Source organism: Phascolarctos cinereus, unplaced genomic scaffold, assembly GCF_003287225.1.
Source record: "Phascolarctos cinereus isolate Bilbo 61053 unplaced genomic scaffold, phaCin_HiC Scaffold_2;HRSCAF=192, whole genome shotgun sequence".
Taxonomy (NCBI): domain Eukaryota; kingdom Metazoa; phylum Chordata; class Mammalia; order Diprotodontia; family Phascolarctidae; genus Phascolarctos; species Phascolarctos cinereus.
In genome coordinates this window covers 204,089,825-204,104,143 of record NW_027555625.1, presented here as the reverse complement: position 1 = coordinate 204,104,143, position 14,319 = coordinate 204,089,825, and the positions used below count along the sequence as shown (strand labels likewise).

At 35.4% G+C, this 14,319-nt stretch overlaps 1 protein-coding gene across 1 annotated transcript; it reads left to right on the top strand.

Moving 5' to 3' along the window:
* Window positions 1-11,945: 11,945 nt before the first annotated feature.
* LOC110212669 (olfactory receptor 6B9-like) lies at window positions 11,946-12,918 on the top strand (the record flags this gene model as incomplete). The annotated part of the gene is given in 2 exon segments (XM_020992687.2): window positions 11,946-12,292; window positions 12,294-12,918. Coding segments are annotated over 2 exon segments (972 nt in total), but the record flags the coding sequence as incomplete, so codon positions are not given.
* Between the last annotated feature and the right edge of the window lie 1,401 nt (window positions 12,919-14,319).

Sequence of the window (14,319 nt, the reverse complement as noted above, 5' to 3'; positions counted from 1 at the left end):
GACATAATTAGCTTAGTGATATAAATGGCTAATATTTTTAGAATACTTCAAAGCTTGAAAAGTTTTTTACATATATTTTCTAATTTGGTTATCACAACAACCTGTGATGTAGGTACTGTAATTATCCTTTTTTCCAAATGAGAAAGTGATACTGAAAGATTAAGGGACTTGTCCAGGTTCACATACTGTCGGTGGTAGGATTTGAACTCAGTTCTTCCTGGCTCTAACTCCAATATTTTATCTACTGTATCTCCTAGCCAAGCCTCAGTAAATCAAAAACATTTATTTACTGAAATAGTATAGTATGAACAGAAGTAACAAAATATTTCTTCATCTAAACCTGGACCATATTCTCCCACAACTACACACAATCTCAGTAGGAAGAGTAGGAACACACAATAGGGAACATTAAATCTAGAATGCAAGTCAGACTATTCCAGTCTTTACTCTCCTTTATCACAGATTTTAAGAGTGAGTGGTCACTTTCTCCCAAGGATTCCCATAATTTCCACTTCAACAAATAGTTCCTCCTTTTTGGTAAGAATGAGGACCAGAATAGAAGTTCACTATGTTGATGATTCCACTTTTGAAGGATGAAATGATTATTTCAGTCAAGAAAAAACACCCAATAATTATTGGTTCTAGTTTTGGCTGAATGAGAGAGCTCTAGCAGAAGCCTCAATGTTGATATTTCCCCCAACTATCATATCACAATGTCATGTCAAATTTGGGAGACGCTTCTTCTTTCTCTCCAGGTGATTTATAACATTTTGATTAAAACCCACTTCTATTCCTCCCATCATTGGTTATTACTCAAATATGATAAGAGAATCATTTATTTAGAGCTGAAAGAGACCTTAGAAGTTATCCATACCAACCTCCTTACTTTACAGGATAAGGAAACTGAAGCCCACAACGGTTTAGTGATTTTCATAGTCTCATGTTCAAATAGTAAGTGTCTGAGCCAGAATTCAAACCCAGATCATTTAATTCCAAATCCAGTTCTCCTTCCTCTATACCATGCCACCTCCTTCAGTTTCCCCTTCTGGTTTTAGGTTTTTCTCATGTAAATATACTTTTTGTATACAGTGCTTCTTGTCTATATCCCTTTTTTCCTATCCCATTCTGTTTCAATAACGTATACACTTCTAGAACCATATTCTGGCCATTGGTCTATCTCACCAAGTCACAGTGATACCTAATGGATCATATTTGTGTCCTTACACTGAAATATCAAGTTCAAACTGATATAGATAGATAGATAGATAGATAGATAGATAGATCGACATACATAATATACATATATAAATATACATGTGCTTTCATAGCTTAAAACTTTTAGGAGATCCTATACACCCTCAAATACACCCAGGTAGATTAGAATACATATATGTGTGCCTATATGTATTCATATATGGAAATATATGAGTGGATGCACATATATAGCACATGTGTACCTATGTATATATATATATATATACATATGTGTATATGTATGTGTATGCATGTATGCACACAAGGTGTTCTAAAAGTCTTAGTGCAGATTTAAACTTTAAATTTCACTAAGACTTTTGTGATACTATATACACATATACCTGTATATTTGTGTATCTAGATAGATACATACATATACCTATATATACACATATACATATACATACTTGTATATTGTTCATATTATATATATATTTATATATATATATACATATGTATGTATGTATGTTGTGTATAACACACACACACACACATATGTTGTTGTTTTGGAAAAGATGGAGAGATGTACTAGATGGGACTACAATTGCATAGATTTAGAACTGGTTGAATGGTTGTACTCAAAGAATAGTTATTAATGATTCATTGCCAATTTGATAGTAGGCTCCCATGGAATGAGCCAGTGATCTGTGCTTGGTGTGCATGTGTGTGTGTGTGTGTGTGTGTGTGTGTTTAAATGTATTATGTAATATCAAGGCTAAGATCTGAACCTATATTCTGTTTTCAAATCCTATGGATTTTTCACTACTCCTTCCTTCATACCCCAATAGGGTTCTGTCATTACCCTGCTTAACAAACTCCAGTCTCTCCCTCTTGTCCCTCAATCTTCTCTTTCTGGCCTTTAGCATCCTTTACAATCTGACTCTGATTTATTGAATCTCTTCTATTCCTACTCAACATGTCATTGACTGTTTTTGTTTTTAAGTTTTAAAAATAATTTAGATAAAGGCATAAGTGACTTTTCATACTTTTCTGACAAAACATGTTTGACAGACTTAGGTTCGTGGAGAAAAATGTCAAACTATGGCATTATTTTTATTTGTCATTTTTGTGCTTAATGTCTTAGTTCACAGAGAAGCTGGATTAGCATATATCATTTTCCATTTAAGGAGCAATGGGAAGAAGCATTGAAACAAATCTGTGACAGATATCAAATTCTTACAAATTTTCCAGTTGTCTCAGAGCTCCATTAACACAGCACGAGGCAGCATGACTTAGAGGATAAAGCATTGCCTTAGAGTCAGGTTCAAGTCCCACCCATATATAAAATTAATAATAATAATAATAATAATAATAGTAACAGCATTTATAAATAATACAATAAAACATTTTTTCAAAATATTTGACATGAAATCTCATTTGACCCTCACAACAACCGTAGGAAGTAGGTGCTATTATTATCTCCACTTTGTAGATGAGAAGACTGAGGTTATGACTCGCTCTGGGTCAAGGAGCTCATAGTGATCTGAAGCAGGATTTTATCTCAAGTCTTTCTGACTTCAAAAATAGCAAAGTCTCTATCTGATGTGCCACATAGCAATCTACATAGTATCTATTATCTTTGAAACTCAGGGTAAGTCACTTGACAATCCTTTAGTCAACTCTTTGAGACTACATGTTGCAGAAAAGATAACTGCATTGATAATGAGTTTCCAGATTTTGGAGTGTACAATGTGAAAGAAATAAAAAATTCAGTCTCTATCATTTATCCATAAACACATGGACACTTTTCCATGATTTGTAAGTTAGTATATATCCTCAGGAGTACTGACCCTGATGACATCACAAAGAAGTTAAGGTTTTGCATGCCTTTTATAACTTCTCCTATAGATTTAATGGATAGGGGTAAGAATAGGAATTGACTTGTGATTTTGTGGGTTTAGGGAATTCCCAGGTTAAAAATAAAACAATATTACAAATGTGCCTTCTCTCTAACTTATGGTCTTGAAGAATTACTTTAAGCATTGAGAGGTTAAATCTTTTGCTCAGGGTCATAGAAAGCCAGTAGTGCTAGTGGCAGGAACCTAGGTTTTCCTGGCTTCAAGGATGGCTCTTGTCTACTATTCCATATTGCTTCAAATATCCAATTTCACTGAGAGTATTCTTGAAAAAAATATACTATGAAATCTAAGAAGGCTTAGCTAAGCTAATATATGTAATTTTTTTCTGTGTCATCTTCTTCTATTAGATTGGTGTTTAATTTTGTCTGTGGCTCTTTGTGTTTAGAGGGTCTTTTTTTCTTGGTTCTTTGGGTGTATTTTGCTCATCAGTACTCAGTGATGTCTGGTTATATCAAGCTTAGTTGAATAGTCCTCCTCAGTATTTTTATTTTCTCTTGGCACATGGCAATGAAAATAACTAATTTTATCTTATCCTTGCATTAGGAGAGATGTGGAGAGGGTTAATAGTCCCACACAACTAAGCCTTGGCCATGCCACACCTGGAGTATTGTTTACAATTCTAAGTATCACGTTTTAAGAATTGCATCAGTAAGTCAAATTAAACACAAAGAAGGTCAGATGGGAAGGAAAGAAAACTGGAAATCATTTCATGTGGGAATTGGTTGAAGGGGAAAAAAATCTAGGAAAGGGGAAAGGGGCAAAGACTTGTTGCCTTCAAGGAATTAATAGTCAATCAAATAAAAAAGGAATTAAACTTGGTTTACTTCCTCCGAGAGGACAGGAGTAAGAGCAATGAGAAGCTATTGCAGAGCAGCAGATTTTGGCTTAGCCTTTGCCCAAAAGGGATGTATCCGTCACTAATGAGTTTCACGTCATCCCTGGAGGACCTCAAATTCAAACTGGATAAGCTGGTTAGGGAAGTTATATATGGGATTCTGGGTTTGATAGACCATGTTTAGACTAGGTGGCATCTGAGTTCTTCTCCAGGTCGAAACAGATCAACAAGCACTAAGACTTTGGGGACATTCTATCTATAGGATAGATTGGAGATATCCTCAGAGGGAAAGCAATAAAATTAAAGAAGAGTGGGAAAGACTTCTTGCATGAGTTCAGACTTTAGTTTCTTAAAATAAGACAGGGAAGCCAGGAGACAGAGATGAGGAAGGAGAGAATTTTAGGCATGAGAAACATCCAGAGAAAAGGTACACATTCTAGGGAAGAGCTCCTTTGCCCTTTCCCTCTCCTCCCTTACACAGACAGCACTTTTATCAATCAAGGAATCATACATATCAAGCTTCAGAGCTCTAAAGACTCATAGAGCTCACCTTGTCCAAAATCATCACTTTACAAATGAGAAAAACAAAGTCTCAGAGAGATTGTTATTTGCACACACAGTTAATAAATAGCTTAGCTGGGACCTGACCAAAGTCCAGAGGGACCTGATGTGAAATCCAGTGCTCCTTCCACTATATCATGGTTGTCTCTTCATCTATATATTTTTTAACACACTTAATTTGTAATGTATATTGCAGTTATATCTGACTTTGTATACATCTTTATTTGGGTTTATGCCTTAACTCCATCACAGGTTATAAACTTCTCAAAGGCAAGAACCATTCCACCTAAACTTTGTGTCTCCCCTAGGGCCAAGCCTAGTACTCTATGAATAGTAAATATCTAATAAATATTTATTGAATTAATTTGTTGAACTAATCAATTATTTTAAAAAAAATGACTTTGATTGTGGGGAGCAAAATTTTGGGATAATTGCTTCTGTTTTAAATTCCAAGACCAGGGGTACCTTTGGAAAGTTTTATACTTATCTGAGGCAAGACAGCTCAGAACTGGGAGTTTTAAGACCACTACCTTTTGGATCACCTCGGGAAAAACTTCATAGCTTCCATGATCATCCTTATCTTTAGAATGAGGGTATATTATACTAAATGGTCTCACCCTTAAAATTACATGATCTAGCAGACAACCTAAGTGCAGATGCAAATAGACTAGGACAGTCTGATAGTTGGGGATATACAGATATCACTTCCATAATGTTGGCTGACAAATCTGATTCCTCTATAATTTCTTTAAAACATAATCCAACCCTGCCATAACATGACAAAATCTGATTGTAGTGGTATTTGGTCAGTCACTCATTGACAATACAATTCTTATGAAAATAACTAGTTTTTTATGGAAAACTAGGTTGAGTGTCAAATCTGTTACATAGTTTATACTTTGGCTCTCTGTGCCTTAGTTTCCTAATTTGTAACATCTTCAAAATCCCTTCTATCTTTAAATTATGTGATCCAATTGCTCTAATTTTCACATTATTGGCCCTAGACCAGTGTTTCTGCTTGTTAAATTCTTTCTGAATCTCCGTTCTGCCTCTAGCCATATTAGTTATCCTTTATAGTAGGATATTTGCAAATCATTTTTTTTGCCTTTCATACCTTTACACAAATGTTTGAACATAATATTGAACAGAACAGGACCAAGGAAAAAGTCTTGTGAGACTCCACCAAAAACTTCACTGCTAGAAGGAAGGAAGGAAAGTAGCTGCTATGTGTGAGGCACTAAGCTAAGTATTTTACAAATATCCTCTCATTTTATTCTCACAACAGCCCTGGGAAATAGACTTACAGTTGAGGAAACTGAGGCCAACAAAGGTTAAGTAACTTGCTTAGAGTCACACAGCTAATCTCTGAAGCTAGATTTGAATTCAGAACTCCTTGACTCCAAGCTCAATGTTCTGTCCACTGAAACTCCTAGCTACTTCAAGGGTGATACATCAGCATTAACCAATTAGATTAAACAAATATTTACTAAGTGCTTGCTGTGCATAGAAAATTATGTAGCTGCTAGGAAAGACACAAAGTTTAGCTTACAGAATCACAGGCTTAGATTTGAAAGGAGCCTTAGGCATCATCTAGTCCAACTCCTTATTTTACAAATGAGGAAGCTAAGTCATTCAGATATTAAATGCCAAGACCCAGATTCTAACCTAGGTCCTCTGACTCCAAATCTGGCACAATTTCCACTGTGACATATTACCTTCTTCCTAGTAGGGAGAGAAAACGTATACACAATTAACAAAAACTGTAATTTGCTACATGATAAATATAAAGAAAATGTTATGTGAAGTCTGAGCAGGAAAAGATAGGTCACTGGTAAGGGAATCAAGACAAGATTTCTGAGGTGGTATTTGAGTTATAAGCCAATTTTAAGCATTCTCACGACGTGAGCTAAAATACCAAGATGAGAAATTGTGAGACGTATGTAAACTTGTAATCAGTCTACTTTGGAGGAAAATGCTATGAGATAAGATGAGAAAACAAGGCTGCAACCAGGTTGTGGAGAGGCATACATGCCAGTCAAAGAAGTCTGAACTTTATTAAGCACTAGCTAATTCAAATGTTTTGACCAGAAAAGTGATGATGACAGTTCCATACATAAAGAATCTGACAAAATGTGAAGGATGGATTAGAGAATGAAGGGAGGGAAAAACCTATTAGGAGGCAATTACACAGTTCAGGTGGGTGGTAATGAGGTTACAGAAACAACTAGAATAGAAAAGTGACAAATTATAGAAATGAAATTAAAAGGAATTTGTAAGTAATTACTTTGGAAAGGTCAACTATAGGGAAGGATCAAGATTTGGGTATTGTTTACTCAGTTGTGAATCAACTTAATTATGTATTTAGGTTCACATTTTATCATTTATATTATAGAATATTATATCTATTTTATAAAATCAAGATACCCAAAAATCTGTTCCTTGACATATCAATCTAGCAGTGCTATCAAGAAGGAAATAAAGTTGTTTTGGTTAAGAAGATAGACTTCCCTTTAGTTAATTCATTCTGGTTCCTAGCAATCACTACAACATTCTTTTCTAAATGCTCACAATCTCTTTAATAATCCTCATTAGATTTTTTTTTTTTACCTAGGGATCAATGTCAATCACCCAGGTCTCAACTTTGTCTTTACAATCCCTACTACAATGACCCATTAGTCATGTCAGTGACTCCCCATTCTCAAAGGCTATGCCAATTAAAGAGACCCTCGAAGAACTGTAGACTTGGAAAACCTGTAAGTATGATTTTGTCAATGATCTTTCATCTGTTGTCCAAGTAGCAGGCTTTCCGAGTACAGAAAAGCTCATCACCAACTGGGTGGCCTCTAAGTGATAAATTATGCAGCCATAGAGACCAAAGAAACAGATAAAAATACAAAATGGACTGAAGTTTTGTGTAGCTCCCTTCACCTTCTGCTTTGATGATGGGTGCTAGGGATCACCCAACTTTTATACTCTCTTTGGACATTAATTACAGTATTAGAAAATAAGTATCAAATTTGTCCAGTTAATTCAAATGATACTAGAGGATTTAAGCCATAATCACTACAACTTAAATCAAAGGATATAAAGAAGTTACAGCAAATGAAACGATGACTCATGGATTCTAATAGATATGTAAATGACAGTATTTTAGGAGTTTGTTTCACCATGCTCCTAAAGGCAAGAAGAATCATTTCATGGGATACCTCATTTTCTCATTGATAATCATGAGACCACCCCTATTTGGATTGTAAAATAACTCAGAACTAAATGTTATATATGAAGAAATTGAGATCATTCACTGAGAATTCCTCTTCTCTCCTCATCTCACATCATTCATGCCTTACACCACTATGTCCTGTTTCATCCAACTCACATGAAGAGGTTGTCCTCTTTGCCATGGCAATGCCTTCTAAATCCACAAATGGACCTATTCCATCCCATCTTCTCCAGCAGATTGCCATCTCTTTCTCAGTAATCTTTGATTTCTCTGTGTCTACTGGCTTCTTTCTTTCTGTTAATAAATATACTCATGTCTCCCCAGTCATCAAAAAAAAAAAAAACCAAACCCTAACTTGATCTGTCCATCCTGGTTATATATTATCCTACATCTCCCTTCTTTTTAGTACGTAAGGTCCTTGAGAAGACCATCTATAACTGATGACTTCACCAATGAAATGTCTTCATGGTCTCCTCTGCACTACTCAATAAACTCCAGCAGCATTGTATTACCTCCAAGATCAAAAAATAATAAATACCCTGTTTGATTCTTAAAGGCTTTCATAACCCTAACCTTTTGTACTTTGAAATATTTCTGACTCCTTCCTAACTTCATTATTATTTTCTTCTTATTCTTTTTAACTCTCTGCAATCTGGCCTCCAACCTCATCATTCAACTGAAATTGTTCCTTCAAAAATTACCCATGATGCCTCAATTGCCAAATCTAATGGTGTTTTATTAATCCTCATCTTTTTTAATTTCTCTGCAGCTTTTAATACTGCTGATCACTTTCTACTTCTTGATACTCTTTCCAGGTTTTTGTGACACTGATTTGTTCTGATTTTCCTCCTACTTTTTTGATCACTACTTCTCAGTCCTTTTTTGCTAGATATCTATCCAAGTCATACTCACTAACTTGTGGGTGTCCCACAAGGCTTTACTCTGGGCCCCCTTCTTTTATCCACCTATCCTATTTTGCTTGTTGATTTCATCAGCACCCATGGATTTAATTCTCATCTATATACAGATAAGTCTCAGAAACATTTATTCTGTCTTAACTGTGCTTCTGACCTCTGTTCCTTCATTTCAAGCTGCCTATTCACCATCTTAAATGGATATCTGGTATATGTCTTCCACTCATTATGTCTAAAAGTGAACTCATTATCATTCTCCCAAAATCTCTCATTAATAACTTCCCTATTACCACTTTTGGAGAGTAGCACCAACCTCCCAGTCATCCAGGCTTGCAATTTAAGTGTAAATCTCAACTTCCCGCTCTCTTTTACCCACCACATCCAACGTTGCCAAAGTTGCCAAAGTTCTGTAGATTCTACTTTAATAAAATCTCTGTATATGCTCCATCTCTGCTCTGACACTTATGCCATCCTGGTCCAAGCCCCTATCACCTCATACCTGGACAACAGCCAAAGCCTGATAGCTGTTCTCCCTACCATGCTTCTCTTCCACCATCTAGTTCATCATCTACTTAAGTATCAGGTCTGACCATGTCACACTTCCCTCTCTCCCAATTCAATAAAATCCAGTGGCTCCCTATTACCTCCAAGGTTAAAAATATAGTCCCATTTAGTTCTTGAAGACTTTCATAACCTGATCCCTTTCTACCTTTGCAGTCTTCTTAAATCTTACTTCTTTCTCTGTATTCTGTAATCTAGTGCCTCTGGTCTCCTTACTGTTCTTCACAAATGACGCCCTAATGTGTCATTGCATTGAAATGACATTCTTAATTTTGAGCACTTGTTTTTTTCTCTTTGTTTTTTTTTTGAGCACTTCTTTGATTGTTGCACATTTCTAGATTTTCTTCCTACTTAGAGAACTAATTATAAATTATTTTAAAGAGGGAAAGACTCCAAAATAATGGAGGGAAATCACAGTATTAATATCTCAAAAGGACAATTGAGATAATATTGATCACTCTTGACCCATATACTTGCTTCCTTATGTTTACAAAACATTTATGAACATGGTAATTGAACATAAAAATGATATATTGGAAGAAAATATGAGAGGGAAGCAGGCAGGCTTTCACTGCTGAGTCTCTTCAATAGTGACCATACAATTGCCTAAGATTAATAGAAAATATAAGACCTCTCTGGTTCTCTTTTATATTGATGAAAAAAACAACAACATTAGATTCAGTAAAACAAAGTGCAACTTTAGAGTCTCTCCTTCAAGAAAATATTTCCCACTCATATCTTAAGATCACACAAAATTTTTAGAGATAACTTTGTTCTACAATCTTTTGATTATACTCTCAAATGAGGCCTAAAATATGGAGACATATTCACCAACTGTGTTCATGAAAGTCATAGAAGATATTCTGAGTAAAGTCTAATTAGGAAAGGAATTGCTGTACACAGTGAGGACCTGCAGTTGTTCCTGCTTTGGTTCTTTTTATTTGTTTGTTTTTGTTTTTTTGTTTTGTTTTTTGGTGAGACAATTGGGGTTAATTGACTTGCCCAGAGTCATACAGCTAGTGAGTGTTGTGTGTCTGATGTCAGATTTGAACTCAGGTCCTCTTAACTCCAGGGCCAGTGCTGTATCCACTGTGCCACCTAGCTTCCCACTGTTTTTAGGATATTATTATACCATTATAATGTTATTATACTTATTCTAAAATGTTTTTATACCAGTTCTATCAAATCCTGAAAGTGCTAGCTCTCCTCAATGCAATGCACTGATGCTTGAGATTATCCTACTAGATGAAGCATAATAATGAATATAGCCCTAATCATGAAACTCAAATATATAGTATATAAACTAATCTATCAATAAAATGGAAGCAATGGAGAAGGACAATGGCCTAGGCCTAGAACTAAACAAGGTGACAAGGTGGCAGATAACAAGTATAGAAAGGACACAGTATTTTCAATAATCCTAAACTCTCCCTTTTCCCCAAATCCCATCTTATTATTCATATTTTACCACAGGAAAATAGTATAGGGCTGCAAATCATTGAATATGTTCTCTAAATAATTACAATTATAAGTGACCTACAGGGCATTGCAAATATGCATAGTGAATGTAGGAGCCTCTAGCTTCTTAAGAATAAAGACTTCTAGGGGCAGCTAGGTGGCCCAGTGGGTAGAGCACGGGCCCTGAAGTCAGAAGGACTTGAGTTCAAATCTGGCCTCAGACCAAACACTTGACACTTACTAGCTGTGTGACGAGCAAGTCACTTAACCCCAATTGCCTAAAAAAAAAGAATGAAGACTTCTACAAAAGAAATTTCATAGGAGACATCATTTATATCTCTTCTAGTTGTAAATCCATGGTCCTTTATAAGACAAAGAAAGGGGATGAAAGACTCACATATTGAGAGTCAGAGATTATGTATGGATAAACTGAATACTACATAGACATCTACTAAATACTTACTAGATGGCCTCTGAATTCCATTCTAGTTTTAGATCTATTATCTTAATTCCTAAAAAAGGGTAATCGAATTGAAGAGAACTCCATCCCTGAGACCACTTCCTAGACCAGTAGATAATAATATTCTCTTTCATGCTTCTAAAACCTTCTTATTCTAGGATGAATTTATCTATATTAGAGGTTGATCAGGACAACTTGATCTGCTATATGAAATTACAGGAAGGTGAAACTTTTTTTTAGAAGTTTTGATTGTCTCTTTTATGGAGAATATGCATATGCTTAATAAAAACTTTTTTTTAACGTATTGGGAAATGTATTGGGGCACTGTTATTAACAACTCATTGAGAGAGTAATTAAAATCTAATAGCTGGGAATAACTTGGCTTGTTGTGGTTTAGAGTTACTGTTTTCTATGTGGCCTATAAAAGGCAATTTTCATTTTAGAATAAAACATTTTGAGATGTCCTGAGAGAGCTAAACAGAAACAAAAAAAAAGTAGACCTAAGAGTGAACTTGCTATCTTCTTCAGCCTGACAACTGATAGTTGAACCAGATCAACAACTTTACTTCAGAATTTTGCCCCATAATTATACTAGAATGGACTCAAAGATTCCTGACCTTGGACTGTAGACCTGGATATAACTTAACTATCTGGTTTCCCTCAAAGATAACTTTGCAGGCTGTTAGAATATTCTAGTGGTACCTGGCAAACAAATGATACCAGATAGCTAGTGTTGTGGCTAACACAAGAATACAAGTTGCCTGAGGGATCACGGTTTGGTCCTTACCATTTTATGTTGCGCTGCCATTGTAGGTTCCCCTAAAACCTTGGTGTTCTGACCACGTGGCAAGAAAACATCACTAATCTCACTGAGTTCATCCTTGTGGGCTTTCCAGCTACAATCTGGCTGCAGATCCTGCTATTCATCCTCTTTCTTGGAACCTATCTGTTTGTATTGATGGAGAATCTGGTCGTTATCCTCACTGTGTGGACCAATGGCTCCCTCCACAAGCCTATGTACTACTTTCTAGGTAGCATGTCCTTCCCAGAGACATGGTACATTTCTGTCACAGTCCCCAAAATGTTAACTGGCTTTCTTCTTCATCCTGATACCATCTCATTCTTGAGCTGCATGACTCAATTGTATTTCTTCCTTTCACTTGCCTGCACAGTGTGTACTCCTGGCCGCCATGGCATATGACCGTTACGTTGCAATCTGCCAACCACTCCACTACCCAGCCATCATGACCACAGAGCTCTGTATCCAGCTAACTGCCACCTCCTGGGTATGTGGCTTTTCCATTGGTATAGTCAAAGTCTATTACATATCACGTGTCTTCTTCTGTGGTAACAATGTGTTAAACCACTTTTTTTGTGATGTTTCTCCCATCCTGAAATTGGCCTGCAAGAACATTTCCATGGCTGAGATGGTGGACTTTGCCTTAGCCATTGTGATCCTTGTATTCCCTTTCTCAGCCACTGTTCTTTCCTATGGTTTCATTGTCTCCACTGTCCTAAACATCCCCTCAGCTGCTGGACAGAGGAAAGCCTTCTCTACCTGTGCTTCCCACCTAACTGTTGTAATAATATTTTACATGGCTGCAATCTTCATGTATGTTCGGCCTCGGGCTATTGCCTCCTTCAACTTCAACAAGCTGATCTCAGCTGTATATGCAGTCTTCACACCAATGTTGAATCCTATTATCTACTGCCTGAGGAACCAAGAAGTCAAAGATGCCATCAGAAAGACCCTAAGCAGTGGATGGGCCCTATTCTTGAGAGATTCCTCCTTTTGAAAAGCCTCTCTCATTTCTATTCAGGGACCCAGAAACCATTTCCAAGAGAGGCAATGACTAAATAAAAAAGTACTGACAGCCCAGAAATGCCAGCTTAATTTTATGACACAAAGTAAATTCTCATAAATAGAAAAGAAAATGAGAGAGACAGAGAGAGATAGACAGAGACCAAGAGAGAGACAGGGGGGAAGAGATAGATAGAAATAAGGAGAGGGGGAGAGAGAAATTAACACCTATGCAACAAAATTGTTTGTAATAACTGAAAAAAGAGGCATTAAATTTAACTCCTTTTTATACAAGACAAATGTGGGTTTGATTCCCAAACAATGGATAATGCAGAGAAATAGACTTGTGGACAAATTTCTCCAGAAATAAATTAAAAAGTTCTTAGAAATAATTTTCCAGAAATACATTTTTAAACATTCACTATGAATAAGTTAAATTTGCATAAGGCACATAAGAATGTTTAATCATATAAGAAATGATGAGCTCAATGATCTTCTAAAAATATGAGTAGACTTGCATAAAATAATGAAGAATAAAACGAGCAAAACCAAGAGAATGTTGTATACAGTAATAGCAATATTGTTTTAAGAATAACTTTAAGCAACTAAGTCATTTGGCTATCGTAAATACTCAAATTAACTACAAAGGACCTATGGAGGAAGAAGCTATCTACACTCAGAGAAAGAACTAATAAATAGAAGTATGTATAAAATTATTTTACATATACATGTTTGTATATATACATATACACACACATATACATACATATTTGTGTCTAATGGTGGCCATCTCAGGAGGGAGGATAAAAGGGGGAAAAAAAAGAAAGTTACATAATAACTTCATTATACATTTAAAAGGAGTGGCAAGTTGTACATAATAGATTTGCAGTTTCATGCACAATCATCTTTTTTTTTTATTCTATTATGTTATGAAAATGCTTGTTTTATTGTTTAAGTTCAGAATAAAATAAATTTTTAAGAGAATGATTAAGCATTAGGAATTAATACAACCATATTTTTAAAAGCTTATCAAAACCATGAGATTATTTTAAAGAAATGTAAGCAAAATCTTCAAAAACACTATTGCCTTCATAATAAAATTCTTTTTAAAAAAGTACAGGTATGAAAAGCCCATTGAAAAATGTGATCAAAAGTATATCTCAGAAAGCAAGCTCAAATTTTCAATGAAGAAACACAGAAAAGTGTTTGAATAAGTAAAAAAGGGGTAGAAATAAAAGAAGACAAATAAAGAGGTAGTCGTAGTTCATTGTTGGTCTATGCCAGCATGGAAAAATTGCAATGCTGTCTAAATTAACCTATATATTAACTATTATACTTAGATAACTGGTAGAGATAATTTATGAAATTTCATAGTAATAGTGATAATAATATTCTT